General features: G+C 55.9%; 1 protein-coding gene across 1 annotated transcript in view; it reads left to right on the forward strand.

The window, feature by feature from the left end:
- The window catches only part of LOC105853497, a 97,229-nt gene extending 78,384 nt beyond the window's left edge, over nt 1-18,845 (forward strand). The window contains exons 4-8 of the mRNA XM_012723450.1: nt 17,856-17,965; nt 18,031-18,065; nt 18,284-18,338; nt 18,551-18,633; nt 18,715-18,845. Coding sequence (XP_012578904.1) covers nt 17,856-17,965; nt 18,031-18,065; nt 18,284-18,338; nt 18,551-18,633; nt 18,715-18,844 — 413 coding nt within the window. The 3' untranslated portion in view covers nt 18,845. The remainder of the gene's footprint in view (nt 1-17,855; nt 17,966-18,030; nt 18,066-18,283; nt 18,339-18,550; nt 18,634-18,714) is intronic.
- The last annotated feature ends 6 nt before the right edge of the window (nt 18,846-18,851 follow it).

Here is an 18,851-nt window from a genome sequence, read left to right on the forward strand (position 1 = left end):
GGGCAGCCCTCACTGGCCCTCACCTGACCTTCCTCCTGCACCCCTGTAAGAACACTGGGCCTCCGGACCTTTGAATTTCTTTTTAAATATTATTTATGCACACAGAACTGGGGTACAGGCCAGAGGTGCAGGATGGTGCAGGGGCGGTGAGAGGCATCACCAGAGAGAGAGTGGGGAGCAGAGCAGGCGAATCGATAAAGTCCACTGCTGAGGGGAGCAGCGGGCGGGTCAGGAGAGGTGTGCCGCGCCCTGTGGGTCAGCTCCGGGGCGGGGATCCAACTTGCACCTCGACCAGCTTGCAGTGCTGCGTCCTCACCTGTTGCGCCACCAGGGAAGCCTGGACCTTTGCATGTCTTTTCTCAAGTCTTGTGGACTTTTTGGCTGGCGCTCGGGAAAGGGGTTGGGAAACGCCACCCGGGCATGCCCCTGGGAAACGGCCCCTCTGATCCTCCTGGGAGACTTAACTTTTTTGAAGTTGCTGCTGTTGCTTCCAGCAGCCGCCTCAGAAGGTTGTTCTCTCCTTCTCAGGTAATGTTAATGACCTCCTTGTAGGCCCTATCTCTAAATATAGCCCGTGGCGGGTGGGACTTCCACCTGACTGGGAGAGGGGACAAGCCAGTCTGTAACCACTGCCCCAGGACTGTCCGCCATGGTCACCAGGGCGCGGGAAATGCTTCCAAATGAAGTTCCCCTGGGACGTATCCACTGTCACACACACACACAGCTCACCCACAGCACCCACCCCAGCACACACACACACACACACAGCTCACCCACAGCACCCACCCCACACACACACACACACCATGCACAACATACACACCACCGCGCTCCCTCCACACAGACACACAGCGCGCACACTGGTGCTTGTCTCACCGCCGGGGGGGGGGGGCGGCTCCTACCTCTCCACGAATCCCCAGAAAGCGCCCCGCCCCCATCATCTGGTGGCGCTGACAAGGGTCTTGACTTTTCAACAAGGCGACTTCGAGTGTGCTTTTAAATGCCGTCCATTACCGGCAAGTGGTGACGCTGACCCGTCGGTAGTTCAGGAAAAGGAAACTCGTCTGGCCCCGCAAAGACACCCTCATATATGCTAATGGCCGACACCATAGTTGTTCCTTGGACTTCGGGTCTGGAAAACAGCAGAGAAAGATGGAAGGGAAGACCCAGTGGCCGTGGGAACCCAATGCCTGGTCACTGGCGGTCAGCGCAGACGCTCTTCTAACAAGATATTACTTGCAGCGTCTCTAGCATAGATCTTTGCCTGAGTCCCAGCCTCTCGGGCAGGACGTTTCTGTGCAGGTCATCAGGGGTGTCCTTCCAGCTCCCTGCAAGCCCCGGGACGCAGAAGCGGAGTGCTGGGCCGGCTGGCCTTCACGGAAACCTAATGGCGTTGATTTCTTCCACTCAGAGAAGCAAAATGACATTTTTTGGAAGTGACATGAGCGAGCTGTTCACATAAGCCTGGATAAAGCCCACGCGTGTTTATCCTGCGCCCCGAACGCTACGGCAGACGCCCTGGCGGGAATAAGATGGCAGGACTAAGACGCCAGGACAGTTGGCGTGCCGGGCATCTCGGGCCCAGCTCAGCCCGCGCAGCCGCAGCCCGTCAGAGCAGGGCCGCCTGCGGCCTCCCGGCCTCCCGATCCGAGCCACAGTGCCCACTTCCCAGCGAGGCCCATGTCTCGGAGATTTCTAGAACAGTGTCCTCACTTGGGCGTCTCCGCCAAGTTTTCCTCCTCTTAGCGTGCAATAAGCTGCTTCCACCCTTGCAAATCTCTGGATCCCATTCGTTCATTCCTTCACTCGGGCCCGCGGCTACCAGCGGTCCAGCTTACCTGCCGCTCTACTGCCGTGCAGACAGTCAATGGACCTTTCCCACGGGTCTGTTCTCTCTGAGCTCTGCTCCCAGGGCCGAGGGGACCCCCTGCGCTGCCAAGACCCCATAGCCAGCAGGAAGTCTTGTGTCAGCTGCGGCCCTTCCTGGGGGGACCGTCCCGGGCTAGACTTGGCCTGCTGCTCCCCACACGCGGGCCTGCTGCACCACTGATAATTTCTCCTGTTACTTGCGTCCTTTTCCAGATCTAAAAAAACAGTTACTCGTGCCAAAAGTGTCAGGTGCTTCCCAATTCTGACTAAAGCTGGAAGTTCTCTTGACCTTGGTTTGGTGGAACGTGGTCCTGGGCCAAAGCTGAGTACCCAGAGGCCAGTGCCAGCCGCCTCCCGTGGAGAGGCTCCTCACTGCTGCTGGTCCATGGCCAGCATCTTAGTGATATCACTCTCCTGAGAAGAAAAAAAAAAAAAAAAAAAAAATATATATATATATATATATATATATCACTCTCCTGGAATCTAGAACTAATTAAATTAAAACCCCTCAGTGTAGACACAGGATGCCCGAAATAGAGCCGAAACAAACGGTTCTAGAAATCGTATGCGTACCAGAGACTTGATAAATGTTGATGAATGTCTGCTCTAGGCGTTGGGTTTTAAAACGTACCGCTAAGTAGGTCGTTAATGTCCTGACACATGCCAACTTTCCTAGGCCCTCCCAGCCCTGCAGGTCAGGTAATTAAACTAGACGGTGGGCTAGGCCATTGGAAGAGAGAGACGTGTATTTAAAACAAACTAACAGAGTGGGTGACGGGATGCTTACGTTATGTCACATAAAGGGGGCTTTGAACGCGTTAAATCTAGCAGTGTAGACGCTTACTGTGCACGCAGCCTGACAGAACAGTACCGTCAGCACCCTCAAGGCGGCCTGCAGAGGAGCCTGCCCGCCACGGCTGCGCTCGCCACCCCCAGGGCGACGCCCCGCAGCCCCTGGGCCGCGGCCTGTGGCCTGCTGAGTTGTGCGCTGCTGTGCGCTCATGGGCTGAGCACAAGGCCTTTAGCACGGGGCATCTATCGGGTGAGCGTCGCTGCTCACGCGCCCAGGCCGGAGGCTCTGGCGCCGTGCGTGGGAGAGGAGCCGGCCAGGGCCACCCAGGGCGCGCCTGGCGATTCTGCCTGTGATGCTTGTCCTGCAGATGGACTCACATGGAGACGAGCCAAGGGCCACCGGCGGGCGGGTAAGGACGTGGTATCAGCCCTTGAATTTACCCGGCTGGGATCTGGCTGTGGGGGCAGCGGGCGGGCTTGAGGGAGCCAGGCTACGCGCAGCGGTCAGAGGAGGGAGCGCGTGATTGCACTCACTGGTGGGACGTGAAGAAGAGCAGACAACACAAACTCATCCTTAACTCTGACAGTGGGGTGGTGGTGACCGGAGGGGTGGGGGCCAGGGAGCAGGCAGCGGGGGGTGGGGGTTCCCTGTCTCTGGGTGGTGGGCAGGGTGATACCTACAACTGCCCCCCTAGATCATATGACGCTTAGGACTTTCCCCGGCCGACACCGGGACACTCATGCTCCACCTGTTCCCCCTTACTGGGCCTTGGGTTACGCCAGGTTTTAAATAAAGCGGCTATGGATGCACATCCGTGCGCATTGTTGGGGGGTAAATGTGCTGTGTCTCGAGCACATCTAGGCGCTGGCGTCCGAGAGCTGGGCTGGGTTCTGCGAGCGTCCCTCAGAGGCCACGCACACAACCGCTCTCGCCGGCAGGGTGGCAGCCTGGCAGCCCTTGTGCGGAGGAGCTGGAGGGCGGCCGCTGCCCCCGGGCCGGCTCCAGCTCGCGTTTCTCGCCGGGGATCTTCTCCCGCCCTGACCTGCCCCTCAGCACCCTCTTTGGGGTGCCTCCGCAGACCTCCGCCAGCTTGCTGACTTGTGGGGGCAGAAGTCTAACTTGTGGGGCAGAAGTCTGACTTGTGGGGGCTCTGATCCTCTGGCACAAACCCTCCCTCAGACGCGGGCATCGAGATGACTTTCCTGGTCGTCGATGTGCCCCTTCACAGCCTCTGTGGAGAGCAGAAGTCCTCAGTGTTAAGGATGGCGCAGGTGGCCATCACTGCTCGCGGGAGCATTTCTGAGAACGTGTGTGTCCAGTTTCTCACGGGACAGAGCCGGTCGCCCCCCTGGTTAAAATCAGACCACAGGTAACACCTTCGAAATGGATATGGTGGAGTGGTTTTTATGAATTATAATCCTAAAAACCTCATCACAAGTATAGGGAAAGGTATCACCTAAGTCAAATACTTTATGTCTCACGAGTGATTCTCACTCGGAATTTGCTTTCTGACGTTTAAGGAAAGGTGCGAAGTCGGGAAGTCACCTGCCGCACGGCCACTGGAAGTCGCCAAGACCCGGGGACCGGCCTGGAACCCTCATGACGAAGGCAGGTGACAGACTCCACCCTGTGGGACCAATGGGAATTGTGCCCCTCTTGAAATCATGGGGAGACCCGTCCTCCATGGTGTCGGAAATTTATAACATTCTATGAAACACGCAGCAGCAATCAATACAGACTTACAGCTGCATCCTCAATGAGTCTTTAAATATTTATGCCGTTGCTTTACTTAAGTTACTCACTGAATTATATTGCAGGCAACCCTTACGCCGTCAACAAAGCGTTGATTAAATAGCCAAGCCTCTGTCTAGTGTTCTTGTTAGGAAATTACATTATTTGAGCCAGAAAGCAGGCAGCAAGCAAACTGAGCCCGGTGAAGGCAAGCTGGACCAGCCGTGGGCTCTCAGGCCCACACATATTCGGGGGGGCAGGGGGCGCCACAGATTATGAAAGGAAGCGAAGGACGTCAGGACCTACTGGCATAATGGCACGTCCTCCCCAGCCTTAGGAGAGGGGGGTTTCGCTCACGAGGAAGCCAAGGCTTGGAGAGTTCCTTCCCTGTGCAGACGTCGGAAGTGGGGGTGGGATCCACACCCAAGTCTCCCTCCTCCACCAGCCTTCCCTGGGTACCCCAAGGGGGTCATGGCCGGACAGGTTGTCCAGCCAGGGCTGCCCGCCGCCTGCTCCGTGTGAGCGTCATGCAGGTGGATTTGGGGCTTGAGTTCGAAGGTGGTGTCCAGGGGCTTCTGTCGCGCTGAGTTGTGCCGTGGAGGCCGGAGTGTTTGCTGAGGTATGCGTGTGGACAGGCTTCTCAATTCCCTTTTCATTCTTAGAGATATCGTTCCATACATTTCTTTGATGGCCGGTGATACACACATCGGTTTTAATATCAATAATGTACCATTTGGAAAACATTCAACATCTAGGCCCGCCAAAAACATACCCCCGTGTCAGGACTGATCGAGTCCAATTCTAGGAGGCTGCGGAGAGCGTAGTTTCTTAAGCAGAAGAGTAAACAGATGGTCTTTGGAAAGTGCTTGCATTCTTAAGCACTGAATTAGCTTTGGACAGAATGGAGTCACATATGCCAGCGCTTGTTGGCCAGCGCTGTGGTAGCAGAAAGGCATCAAAACTATCGTGCCACGCTGCAAGTCTCAGGCCTGATCTGGGCCTCCGTGAGCTGCTGAGACGCTTACAAATTGCCAAGTGCCCTTTGCTTGGATCATTTCTGGAAAGAGCGTGTGACTGCAGTGTACTGGGGTACCCCAACACTTAGAGCAGCTGAGAGCTGCTGAAGCCAGCACATCCCACGGGCCCCCTCCACGGGCCAGAGATCAGGGAGCCCGCGGCTGTGGAAGCCAAGGAGTCCGCCCGTGGCGAGCCCTGGCACACGTGGGCTGCCTTTCTCAGCTCCTGCCACTTGTCTCCATCCCCAGCACTCCCTCCCAATTAACCCTTCCCTTCCCGGCTTCTCCAGACTCCGCCTCGCCTTGCATTCTCCCCTACCCACCCAGCCCCACTCTGTCAATCCACCGAACAGGACATCTGATGTGATCCGACAGCCCTGTCCAGCCCCACATTGACCCTTGGCCCTGGGCACCTCCACTTTCTCCCATGCGTCTCTCTCTTTTAATTTTTTTTTTTAAGATGTATTTATTTGTGCATACAGAGCTGGGGTACAGGCCAGAGGCTCAGGGGCGGTAAGAAGCTTCACCAGAGACAGAGCGGGGAGCAGAACAGGCAGATCGACGAAGTCCACTGCTGAGGGGAGCAGTGGGCGGGTCAGGGAGAGGTCTGCCGCGCCATGTGATCACCTTTGGGGCAGGCGGGGATCGAACTCCCACTGAAGCAGCTGCAGTGCTTGCTTTCACCAATTCCGCCACCAGGGAGGGCCCCTCTCCCATGCGTCTCTACCAGACACTCCTGAGACCCACTTCCCTCCCCAAGACTCTGCCCCTCCTCAGAAAGCCCTGGAGTCCCAGCAGCCAACACGAGCCCGCTTGTATCAGGCGCGTGGTGAAGATGTGCCATCACAAGGCTCAGGCCCCTCTCCTACGGCCTGTGGGCTGGCCCGCCCCACTCAGCCCCACCCGGCTCCTGCCCACGAACCTTGGGGCGCTCTTGTACCCCTCTGGTTATCCCCAGAGCCCCTGCGGTCCCCGCCCCTTCCAGGCCTGGTCAGTTCTCTTGAGAATCATCTTCCCCAAGCAGGATTCTCACCTTCACCCTCTTCCTAATTTGTGTTTTTATTAAGGCAAAGTTCACTTGTGTCAAAGGAGCTCTTCCAGCTCGTTGGGTGGCATTTGGCCCACCACACTGCTGTGCAACCCCACCTTTACCGAGTGCCAGAGCAGTTCCGCCACCCCAGGGCAGGCCCTGCACACAGCGGCAGCCATGCTCTGTTCGGCCCCTCCTCGCCCCAGCAACCGTGAATCTACGTCCTGTCTTTATGGCTTTACCCATTCTGGATATTTCGTGTACGTGAAGTCATACACTAGGCAATCCCCAGAGCTCCTTTCACGTTGTATAATTTTTCAAGATCATCCGTGTTATAGCGTCAATGTTTCCACCTTTTTTATGACTGAATAATATCCCGTTGCATGACTACACTGCGTTTTGTTCACCCAGTCCTCTGTGGGGACACTCAAACTGTTTCCACTCCCGGCTGTCCTGCTGGCACTACTGTGACTGTTGTGGACACGCGAAACCCCCACACCCGTATTGGCAGCCCTAACCCAGTTGCTCAGACCTGCAGAGACGTGGAGAATATTCACGATTGTCCGGCTGTCCGTGACACCAGCGAGTCCAGAACAGGCCCTGCTTCCTCTGCCCTGCGGGTGAGCCCTCACCCTGCAGCCGCTCCGGGGCAGCCTGCCTCATTCACGCAACGCACTGGCTCAACCCCACTCGGCCCCACAGAGGCCACGCCCTCAGCCAAGAGCTGCAGAGCGCAGTCCGCTCAAAGAGCTCGAACACACGCAGCCCCGGTGTCTACGAGGCACGAGCCTCACCAGCCACTCACTGCCCCCAGCGCGGCCGAGACTCCCGGTCATGCCACGAAGGCGCCCTGCAGCCAAGGGGCATCTTCCTCAGGACGGGGGCGGGGCGGGCATGGCGTGAGTTTCTAGTGGAGGACAGCATGAGCACCGCGTCGGACGGCCCAAAGGGGTAGCTCAAGGTTAGGGAATGAGGTCAGAGTTCACCCAGCCCTGGCTAAGTGGAGGGCAAGGGGAGACTTGCCCTGGAGAGCAGTGGGGAGCCAGGGAAGGTGTTGAGAACAAAGATGGCGTTGCCATGGCGCTGCTTCCGGAAGACCGACGCCTCTGGTGTGGAGTACTGATGTGGGTGCCAGGGGACGGGGAGCTTGAGGTTGTCCAGAAAACATGTCACGTCCGCCTCTGGCCAGACCCACCCACCGTCACTGAGCCTTAAGCTGGACGCTCGCGCACCCAGAGCACAGAGACTCCATTTCCCAGGCGCCTTTGCAGCTGGGGGAACTCGACTACTCAGCCAGGGGTGGGAGCAGAAGCAAGGTCCTCTCGCTTCAGCCAAGAGGCAGGTCTGCTGCCTTCCCTTGCAGCCTTCTGCTGGCCACTGTGAGGGCGGGACGTCAGCCACTTTGGCCGGGTGGACAGGACAGCCTGCTAGCGGCTGTGGAGCCTCAAGAGAGAAGGGACGTGTGCAGGAAGCTCAGGCTTCCTCGTCCGAGACCAGCGGACACGCCCTCCACTCAGCCCCGCAGTTGGCCAGGGGGAGCCGTCTGGGTAGTGCCGGTCCCTGGGGGCTGCTGACGCGTCCCCCCCACCCCAGGCACCACGGAGTGATAAAGCGGTGTGAGGACCCTCTCTTGGAGTCAGAAAGGCTCCTTCAGAGAAGATGGCACTTGGGCTGGGAGACAAAGGAGGGCAAGGGACCGTCGAGAGCTTTTCAACAGTTCTGGGCACACACGAGTCCCCAAAGCAGGTGGGAAGGGAGGTGGCTGGACCCACCGTGGCCCCTGCGAGTCACAGGGGAAGGACGCGCCAGGCAGAGCGGGCATGGGGTCTGCTCAGGGCTTTTGCAGCAAGAAGCAGAACACCCTGCACCTACCAAAATCATGGGCCCAGGGACCCCGAGCTGAAGGTAGACGGGACCCAGGGGGCTTCCCGGCAGCCCACGCCCCAGCTCCCTGCCTGCGCCCCCCCCAGCATCAGCTCCCCTGCAAACAGCTCCACGCCCACCCACCTCCCCGCCCACCTCCGAGGGGAAGCGCCCGCCCTCTTGGCACCCGGACCAACTTTCTCAGACGCCGCCGCTGGCTGCCCAGGTGGAGTCCGAAACCAAGGAGGGGGGCTCCGCCCGCGGTCCTGCCCACCCCTCTCTGAGGGGTTCTGCCCGCTTTGGAAACTCCTTCAATGCCGAGTGAGAGGCAGCGGGCACGGGGCCCTCGGGTTGCTTGAAGCACAGGGGCCGATGCCGGACCGGTTCCTATGGACAGTGCTGGCCTCGAGCGGGAGAGAGCATCTTCCTCTCTGAATCAAGAAGCAGCGACTTAACTGCCGACCTCTGTTTGTCTCTCTTCTTCCACCTGAGCTGAAAATGCCAGCGCCAGGGTCTGAGAACTCAGTGGGTAAACAAGAGCCCCCAACCCCCAGCGGCCCGGAAGCTCAGACGCTTGCCCGGAGGGGATGTCAGAGGTTCAAGACAGAAAAAATAGCACAGCGCACAATTAGTCATTCATTCTTCTGCTGAAAATGGGGAGTAAAGGTCACAAATCAAAGCACAGCCTTACGTCCAGAGTCACCTGCCTCCAATCACCTCCATCCCTCTGTGGGCGTGTGGCAAAGGCGCCCTGTTCCCGTTAATTAGGAGGCCGGAGCCCTCGCAGGGCAGCTGCTGGGCAGCAGGGAGGCCGCCGGCCTCGGGTTAACTGTCCCATCGGGGTCTGGGCTCCGGCGGGGAGGCCACAGGGAGAGGCTGTGCCGCGCCACACTGGCTCGAGGAGCGGCGGAAGCGGGCACTCACCCGCGGACCCTGCAAGACGCCCGTCCCGGCGGGGCTCCTGGCCTCAGGCTGTGCCCTCAGGATGGTGAGTTTAGAAAGTAAGTCTGGGGTCCTCGGTGTCTTCCTGGCTCGAGAGGGTCCAAAGTCCGAGCGCTGGTGACCACGCCGGAGGACGTGTGCCGCCCGGGCCAGGAGCCCGTCCGTCTCCTCTGCGCCTGTGTCTCCTTGACGGCAGGAGCCCGGGAAGCTCACCTTGTTCTCAAAACTGAGTCTGGGCTCACCACGTCGGCTTCTGGACCAGATCCCACCCCTTGTCCCAACGCGGCCTCTCCCGGCCCCCTCAGGCCTCACTGACCCGGCCCCATCGTCTCCACTTCACGCCAGGGTCCCGGCCATCCCGGCAGACTGGAGTCTGCTCTCCAGGGCAGGTGCCTTCAAGGTTCTGGAAAGGTAGTGCGTTGTCTGTCGGTTTTAAAAACAACTCAACTAACCCAAGGGGTGTTGTCATGAGTGGCTGTGAGTTTGCAATTACACGGAGGTGAGAAGCCTGCGGCTCCTGGGCTTCCAGCTTGTCTTACACCTGTCACCTGCCGGCTGCCTTCACTTTGCTCATGGATCTTAACTCCTCGTCGAGCACCGGCCTACTGTGCAGCGTCGCTTCCGACCTCGGGATAAGAGGGCGAGGGATGCCTGTGCTGGCCAGGGGCTCTGACCAGCAGGGACATACATACACTGTGAGCAACTGAAGACAGAGCTGACGTGGCGCCAGGCCAGGCCAGCAGTGTCTCCTGGAATAGCCGCCTGGGCTGGACTGGTGTTCTAGAACAGGGCCAAGTAGCTACTTCGCTTTCAGCAGTAGCCTGCTGGTTTGTTTCAGATCAAACAATGCTGGGTCGATGATGTATGCAGCGGTTTAGAGAAGGACTTGAAGGATCCTAATCTTCATTCCCCATGAAGCTCATGAAAGTTGACCCAGAAAAGTCAGTAGAACCTCTGTTAATGCCATCACTGATGCGCACTGGTAGGCGATAGATCCTGTTTTCCAAAGACGACCCTGATGTCAACACAACTCGATCTTCTTGCCCAACACAGAAGAGAGTATTTTACTTGGCTTTTGCATAGGTGCAATAGAGCTGTGGCAAGCAGTCATCTCCCTTTTACCTAAACAACTGTATCCATCAATTATTAACACCTTGCTGCGTTTATACACACTCTCTCCCTGCCTCTCTCCCCTTCTCTCATGTATAATGGATTTTTTTTTTCCTGAACTAATTGAGAATAAGTTGCAGAAACATGACCTGACACCCCTAAACATTTTAGCATAGATTTCATGGAAACAACGACATTCGCTCATAAGACCACAGCGCAATTATCAAATTCAGAAAAGTTAACCTTGGGACAACAGCTCCCTCCTAGAGTCCATACTCAAATTCCCAGGTGTCCCAAGAGCTGTTTAGAGCGTTGCTTTTCTGACTCAGGCTACAGCCCATCAGCTCGTACTGTGCTAACTGTCGTGGTTCTGGCTTCCACTGACCTGGACCACACCCGCTGCAGCTCCCTTTGGTGACACTGATAGCTTTGAAGAGCCCAGGCAGCCTGTTCTGCGGCATGTTTCTCTATTGGGGCTTGCTGGCTTCATCATTACAGTCAGATGAGGCTACTGGGCTGAGCCACCAGACAACCAGCGATCCTGACAGGAGTCAGCTCCCCGCTGTGAGTGCCGTTGGCTCTGATTACTGGGTTAAGTCACTTAACGCTGCTTTTAAAAAATCCTTTAAGATTCATAAATAATGTGTGGAGGAATGCCTTGAGATCTCAATGCACAATTCTTGGTTAAATCATAGGAGGATAAGTGCAGAGTTCAGTGAGTCACGGTTTCTGCCGCCAAGGAGCTACATCTGGCGGATGACACAGACAGATGACACACACATCTACGCATGACAAAACTCTCCCTTGGAGGAAAGAGCAGGAAGTGAGCAAGATCATGAACTTCCGATCACACAAAACCAAACAAAATTAATGTGATGGTAGAGGCCCAGCAAAGTGCAGGTGCCAAGGGCCTAGAGCCTCATTCAAATGTGATGATGGAAAAAGGTTTCCCGGGGATGTACAAATAACGGACGGGTGAGGAGGTGGACAGATGCAGGGAAAGAAAGGTGACTGAGGAGGAAGATGGATGGACGGGTGCGAGGGAGGGTAGGTGAGTGTGTGGGTGCTGAATGGGGCTGGGGAGAGGGCCAGCCCCCGGCAAAAAGCTGTGATTTAAGTACTTCTTCACAGCACGCTACTTTCAGAAGGTCTGAACGCGGACTTCTTTTCCCAACTCCCTTCGGGTGAGGAGTGACCCACAGGTTGCTGCTGGCCAATCTGTTGTGTTGCTGTGTGGTTGGCTTTGGGTCTCTGAGGCACGCCAGGGGCTATGCTCGGAGCAGCACCACACACGTCATTTGGCACGCACCTCCCTGACCACAGGCTGTTCCACGGGACAAGGCAGGTGATACATTTCTGGTCGGAGGGGGGACTCAACCAAAATGTAAATAAATTGCCCCTAATTCTGCCATCCAGAGACAGAGTAAGAGTTACCGATTTTGTGTATGTTTTCCATTCTTTTTAATTAGCATGTGTGTTTCAGTGCAAAGTGGATCATGTTGTTATATCCGACTCCGTAATCAGCTTACTTCATGTAGCAATGTATTTTGAATGATTGCCATTGTAGTCGACATTCTTCAAAGGCATAATATGCCATTACACGAACGCACCCTGATCATTTCACCAGCCTCCTTTTGTTGTTTCAGTGTTTGTTATTATAAGCTCTGCTGTGGAGGGAAACCTACAACTCTATTTTTACGAACACTGGGGATTCTTTCCCTTGAAGAGATCCCTATTTCTAGAATTGCTCCATCAAAGGAGATGTGGAATCGGAGGCTTTTCTCGTGTGTCGCCAGATTGTCCTCTGACAGGATTGTGCTAATTCACACTCCCACCGGTTGAGTGAGAAAATCGTGTGTCTGGCGCACTAACCTGGTCGGGTTTTGAAACAAACAGAGAAGCAAGTCGCAGGGTGCGATCTGCCTCCTTTTAGGGGACACAGGAACCCTTGATTCGCTGGCTGTACTTCTTGAGGGCAACTGTCACTTCTCAAAAGTAAAAAGGTTCCGTAGACTCCAAATGCCATCACAAAGGGCCTGGCTTCTCCTTGAGAGCTGCGGCGTGTCTGCAGTAGCTCATGGGCTCATGTCAGAGCAGAGGGAAGGAACAGTCTTCTCTCCAATCTGCACAACCAGGTGTGAGCACAGCTGGGCTGGGGTGATGCCACACCGAGAGAACACTGGCTCTTCTCCTGAGGAGCACCTCAATCCTTGTCTCTTATAAATGATCCCCATTACAGCCATAATGATTTCTCATTCCAGAAAAGTGAGGGCTTGGGAAGGATGGGGCAGGGTTCTCACCTGCAGCTTCAGAACAACCACTGCAACCATTGTTTCCTTCCAAGGCCTTCCCCTGGCTGTAGATTGTACCATGTATGTGGCTGTAGTAAGACAGGGATGCAGCAAGTGTGGCCCTGGTTTTTTGTTGGGTTGTTTTTTTCCCTACGGACCCACATACTGAAGGCATTTTTCTATCTTACTGTGAATTCCCAGTAAGCTTAACTGTATAATACTCCGTCAAGTGAGGGGACACCGTTTACTGTTTTCCCTCGGGGCACATAGGTACTGTCAGTGTTACTAACAATGACGTGGTACAGATGATAAAGGATGTCCTTGTTCAACACCGGTGACAATGATTGCATGATTCATTTAGGGGAGGAAACCACCTTAAAGATACTGACCCTTTGGAAACCATCAAATGAAGGCTATAAGTTGGTCTTGAGTAACTCTTCTCACCACACCATCTTGGGCATCTTTCAACAAGATATTGCCAAAATTGCCAGTGTACAGACCAGCTGGTTGAAGTATCCACCCAACCCCAGGGAGGCCCACATGGGGTCATAAGCTTTGCTGTCTCTTCACAGCAGTCACGAGGGCAGAAGGTCACCACTCTCTGCCTGTATATTTGCCATGGAGGTGATTAGAAGAAAAACAAACACATCCAAATCGATCTGAGCTGGGCCACAGAGATGAATGTGAATGGTAGCCAATCAAGCTTCCAGAAGGAAACAATATTGCCATGACTTTGTGGCAGGCAAAGACTCCTTAAACAGGACATGCACACAAACTCATTACAAACTAGAAGGTCAATCATTTGGTTCTGTAGCAGTTGCGTTTATTCTTTCTTTGTCTACTTTAGCTCCAAGCCACGGCCTCTGCCCCCGGGGACAGGTTCTAGTAGAGGGAGCAGACTTACCTAAGGAGATGAGGGTCATTCCTGTGAAAAGCTGCCCCTCCCCGCTCAGTACCGCTTCTGGGGCAAAAAAATCAGAATTACAGGGGCCGCAAAACTGAAGGTAAACACCGTAAATATAAGAAAAAATGGCCAGTGACAATAAGCAAAACAGAAAAATAAAGATAAAGCAGTAACACCTTTATATCTCAACAAATTAATAAATACCAAAAATGGATACTGTGTGGGAAAATGGATACTCTTCCCAGGCGAGACTAATTTCATCTTTTTCCCAATCACATATTTTTATTCCTTTATCAACAACTTAGCTATAAGTGATCATGAACCACAGTAAATATTTCCCATCCTTGAAATTCTGACAGTGTTTCTGCGAGTCTTCAGTTTTATCTTCCAGGCCTTATTTTGGATTTTCACCATCAAATACTCTTTTTTATAAATTGGTTGTTTTTTTTGATTATCGATTTCCAGCGTTCTCTGTACAATATGGATAGACCCCCTTGGTCTTAATGTATGAATTGAAGATACCTAGTCCCATTCTGTGACTTACCTTTTCATTCTCTAAGTATTAACTTTTAAGAGGCAGAAAGTCTAAGTGGTAATAAATGGCAATTAGTTACTTTTTTATTTTATAATTAGTTTGTGTGTGTGTGTGTGTGTCTTTGCCTACCTCAAGCTCATGGCAACACTCCACCCCCGGGGTTTTCTTCTGTTTAGCTCTGTGTCCCTTTTCCGACTGATACTGTGTGTGGTGTGAGGTAGGGATTGATGTTCTCTGATGGGACAGTTCCTTCGGCCTCTTTCTTTTGTGTTAGAGAATTTCTTTAGAGGTCTGGCCATCCTTGGATGTCTTCACGGGCTTATATGTGAGGAACTAAAGATCTGTTCGGAAACTGAGCATGTGTGTGGAGAATGCCAACTATGAACTTCCCTGAAAGTTCATCTGCAAAGCCTATTGGCTAGTATCTTCCATCTCTTGCTGGACACACTCCCTAAAGAAAGTCCTTCACTCTCTAGCTGGGAGATCCAGCTCGGGTGTCAGTGTTTCGGGGAGTTAGGGAGGGCAAAATTGGGTGTCCCATAGGACCACTCAGCCCATCGGTGTGGGTACACCTCTGTCCTATCTGCATCTGCTGGCCCAATGTAGACTTGCTCTTTTGCCTTCTCCAGAGTATACTGTCCAAATAAACGGATGCTAGGGGGCTTGAGGTCACTGCTCCCTGAGCAGCCCCGAGGGACAGGCAGGGGAGTGGGGGAATCTGTCTGCTTCTCTGAAACTCACCTAGGTCCACCCCCTCCTGCCTGTTCTGAGGATTCGGCTGTGTCTACCCAGCCAGTTTCCTGCTCTCCCCCGCCAGCTGGGGATTCAGTCTTCTCAAATCTGCTAACGCAGTTACCACTTGTCCATCTGTTTCCCAGATTCCCGGATCGTGCTGCTGTTCTCCTCGCATGTTCTTGCAAGTCTGTGCCTTAAAAAAAAAAAAAAAAAAAGCTCCTTATTGTAGTTGGGGGAAGCAGGAACAAAATTAGTGTGTCGGATTTGCCATCTTTGCCTGGAAGGTGGTGTAAACTTTTCCCAAAAAGAAAGCAATTAGCAATGTGTATTAGGGAACTTAGAGTGTTCATATTCTTTAATGCCACTTCTAGACTTCTAAGAATTTGTCTTGACGATATCATCAGAAATACAGACAAAAGCTTTATTTTGGTGTTCATTGCAGTGTTGTTTATAAGGCAAAAAAAAAAAAAAAAAAAACGAAAAGAGACCATCGGTGGTTTTAAAAAGGATGGTTCATCTTTGTGATGAAATATCAAAGCCATAAGATCTAGTGTTATGAAGAATATATAGTGATGGCAAATGCTGGTAACCTAATAAGTAAGTGATGAAGGGGTAAGAGGCTCTACGTTCAATTCTTCAATTCTTCCCAGTTCTGTAGAGTGCAAAAGAGGGATAAATGAAGAGAAGAAGAACCCCCCGAAAGAAGGGGGGTCAGGTGTGGGAAAACTAGGGCTACCGAAACCTGAATCGTAGATATCTTTACACATGTATGATAGCAGGAATCAGAAAAACACACTTATTTAAACAATTTTTTTTATTTTTGTATGCATACAAGAACTGAGGTGTAGACCAGAGGTTTGGGGGTGAGAGGATTCCCCAGAGACAGAGTGGGGAGCAGAACAGGCAGAACAGACAGAGTGGGGAGCAGAACAGGCTGAAACACACTGCTGAGGGAGCAGTGGGGAGACAGGTGAGGTCTGCTGTGCTCTGTGGTCACTCCCTGGCCGGGCATCGAACTCAGGCTGCAGTGGCTGGCAAAAGCTTCATGGTGCTGAGACTTTAACTCCTGCGCCCCCAGGGAGGCCCTATTTTTACATTATAAGCAGGACCTTGTCTTGCTTCAGCTTGCCGCACCCCACCTCTCCCTAACATTGCACTTTGCCCGCGAGGCCTCGGTGTCATCGCTCCAGAAGGCCCCGCCTGGAACGGCCTCTGTATTTTCTGACAGACTCCCCGCTGCCGCCCGCCCCTTCAGGCATCATCCCCTGCAGGGTCCCTGTCCACGCCAAACTGACTTGGGGTCCGTTCTCTGGTCCCCACACGCCACATGCTCATCTCTGTAGTCTGCCCCCCTCCCTCAGAACCTCTGTCCTTCCCTGAGGGGGAAGGAGGGGCAGGCACCGTGCTGACCGCCAGGTGTCCGGCGCCCGCACAGAGCAGAGCTTCGCCAGCAGCCGCTGGCCGCAGACGCAGAGGGTGGGCGGAGTGACGGTGGGGGCGCGAGCGCAGGGCCTGTCTCCCAAGGCCGGCGCAGTGAGGACAAGTCCAGACGCCGGAGCGACAAGGCCCAGCCCCAGCACCTGCGCCCCGTGGTGACACTACCCAAGTCAGTTAGGACGGTTTAGCCGAGAGTCCGCAAACAACTGTAGATGTTACAAAGCCATCTCGGAGAAATGGCAGCACCCGGCTGCAGCTGCGGTTCACGAGAGCAGCTCAAACACAGCTCCCGGTGATAATTATCATTATTTAACGTCACTCCACAAGGAGCCATTAGAGGAACAAGGCTTGAAATTAGAGTCAAACGATCCCCCCTTCCCCTCAATCTGCACATCCCAGACCCCAGCAGCACAGCACGCGGGCTGCAAGGCTGCGCTTGGTTATCCTGTAATTATTTCTGACTCTGTCCCCAACCCCAAAATACCATCTTGTCACATGGCTTGTCATTTTTGCCCGGCTCGGTCTATCATAACTTGTCATATTTTCCCAGCTTCTATTGCAGTTTCCATGAAACACATGGATTCCTCGTCGGATAATGGCTGACACTAGAAGGTTCTTTTGAAAAGTTGCTGAAACGTTGTCCTGACTTTGTTCCCTGCGAGCCGATCTCCCCCGTGTGACACGGGTGGGGGGCGCTAGGTCTCGGGGTACCTCTCGGGCCTCGACAGCCTTGTCCACAGCCGCCTGCCACCAGTCCCAAGGACACTTTGAGGGGTACCGTGGGGGCAGGACCACCTGCGCCTGCTGACAGCACTCTGGGCCACAGACCTGGGCCGGAGCAGTGTGTCCTCGGGGCCTGGGGCGGCTGGGGCCACCCTCCCTAACTGCATGAGAGTCTCCTGGTGGTGGAAAACCACTCTCCCTGTGGGATCACAGGCAGGGCCCGGCCTCCCAAGCCGAGAGCAGCTTGCTGGTGCTCGGCCCGAGGCTGAGCCCTGGCTGAGTGCAGCTCTCGGGAAGGGAGGCCAGCTGTCCAGGGCTGGCCGGAGCCCCAGCACCGCGCCGGGAGCGATGCCCATGGCTCTGCTGTCCCCTCCCAGGCCCCATAAGCGCCCCTGGGTTCTGCCTATTTCAAAGCCAGGTCTCCAGGCTCCCCATCAATTCTGGATACTGGGCCAGGAAGTTCCCTTTGGCTTTCGCGCAGTCAGCTCTGTTGCTGGCTACCTGCGCCCTGGACAAGCCACTTGTTCTGCCCTTTCCCAGGATCTCAGAGGCTGATGGGAAACCCCGAACTGGGCACAGCTGTGGCCAAGCCCACCCAGAACTGCAGGCGGGCCCCTAGATGGGCACCCTCCCCAGGGGCCCCCAGGTCTCACCCTTACCGGCCTCTCTCCCTTATGCATCAGCGGCACTCTCCACAGCGGTCACCTCACTTGGCTGGCCAGTCCTCCTCAAGCCGCTTCCCGGTGCTTTTCCTTCGCACCCCACGAGAGCCCAGTCGCCCCACCCGCCCCACCCGCAGCACAAGCACGCCCCTTCCGGGACATGCGCACGGTCGCCGTCTGCTGCAGCGATTCCCCCGTGTCCCTTGACTTCCAGCGCTCTGTGGTGGCAGCCGGCGGCGGGGAGGCCGGACCCTCCCGCCCCCAGGCGCCTTCATCCCCGGCGTCCCCGTGCAGCCCGTGGTCCTGCGCTACCCCAACAAGCTGGTGAGTGTCGGGCCGCCGGCGCGGGGGGGCCCGGCCGGCCTGCGCTGACGCCCCCTCTCCCGCAGGACACCATCACATGGACGTGGCAAGGGCCTGGCGCGTGAGTCGCCCCGCGTGTCCACCCACCCTGGGCGGCCGAGCACTGGGCTGGGGTGGCCCTGGCGAGACCTCGGCCTCGCGGCCTCGGGAGAGACCGAGGGTGACCTGCCCGGCGGGGGGGCAGGAGGGGCGTCCCTGGAGGGAGGGTGGGCACGCCGGGCTGGCCGAGTCTGCAGAGGGCCCTGGGCCCCGGCGAGCCCCACCTGCGTGTCCCCACAGGCTGGCCATCCTGTGGCTCACCCTGTGCCAGCCCTGCAGCCGCGTGGAGGTCGAGGTGAGCGCGGGCCCTGTCCTCCTCCTGACCGCAGCCCCGGCAGCCCTGGGCTGGGGTGGGGGTGCGGCCTGACCCGGCACCCCTTCGCGGGAGCCTCGCTGCAGCCCGGGCAGTCACGCCCCTCCGGGCCGGCTGCGGTGGACGCGCCGCCCCTTGGCCCTGTGCGCGGTGGCCGGGGCACCCGGGCATGGGGCTGACCCGGCTCCCCGCAGTTCCTGCCCGTGTACCGGCCCTCGGAGGAGGAGAAGCAGGACCCCGCGCTGTTCGCCCGCAACGTGCGGCGGGTCATGGCCGAGTGAGCGCCCCGCCCCCCCGCCCGCCCCAGGCCCCTGGGGGTGTTGCCGCGGGGCCGTCCTGAGCGCCCCTCTGCCTGCAGGGCCCTGGGCGTCCCCGTGACCGACTACACGTTTGAGGACTGCCAGCTGGCCCTGGCCGAGGGCCAGCTGCGCCTCCCTGCGGACACCTGCCTGCTGGAGTTCGCCAGGCTGCTGCGGGGACTGGGGTGAGTCGCGG

This window comes from Condylura cristata, unplaced genomic scaffold (genome assembly GCF_000260355.1).
Source record: "Condylura cristata isolate star-nosed mole 26May11 unplaced genomic scaffold, ConCri1.0 scaffold00011, whole genome shotgun sequence".
Taxonomy (NCBI): Eukaryota; Metazoa; Chordata; class Mammalia; order Eulipotyphla; family Talpidae; genus Condylura; species Condylura cristata.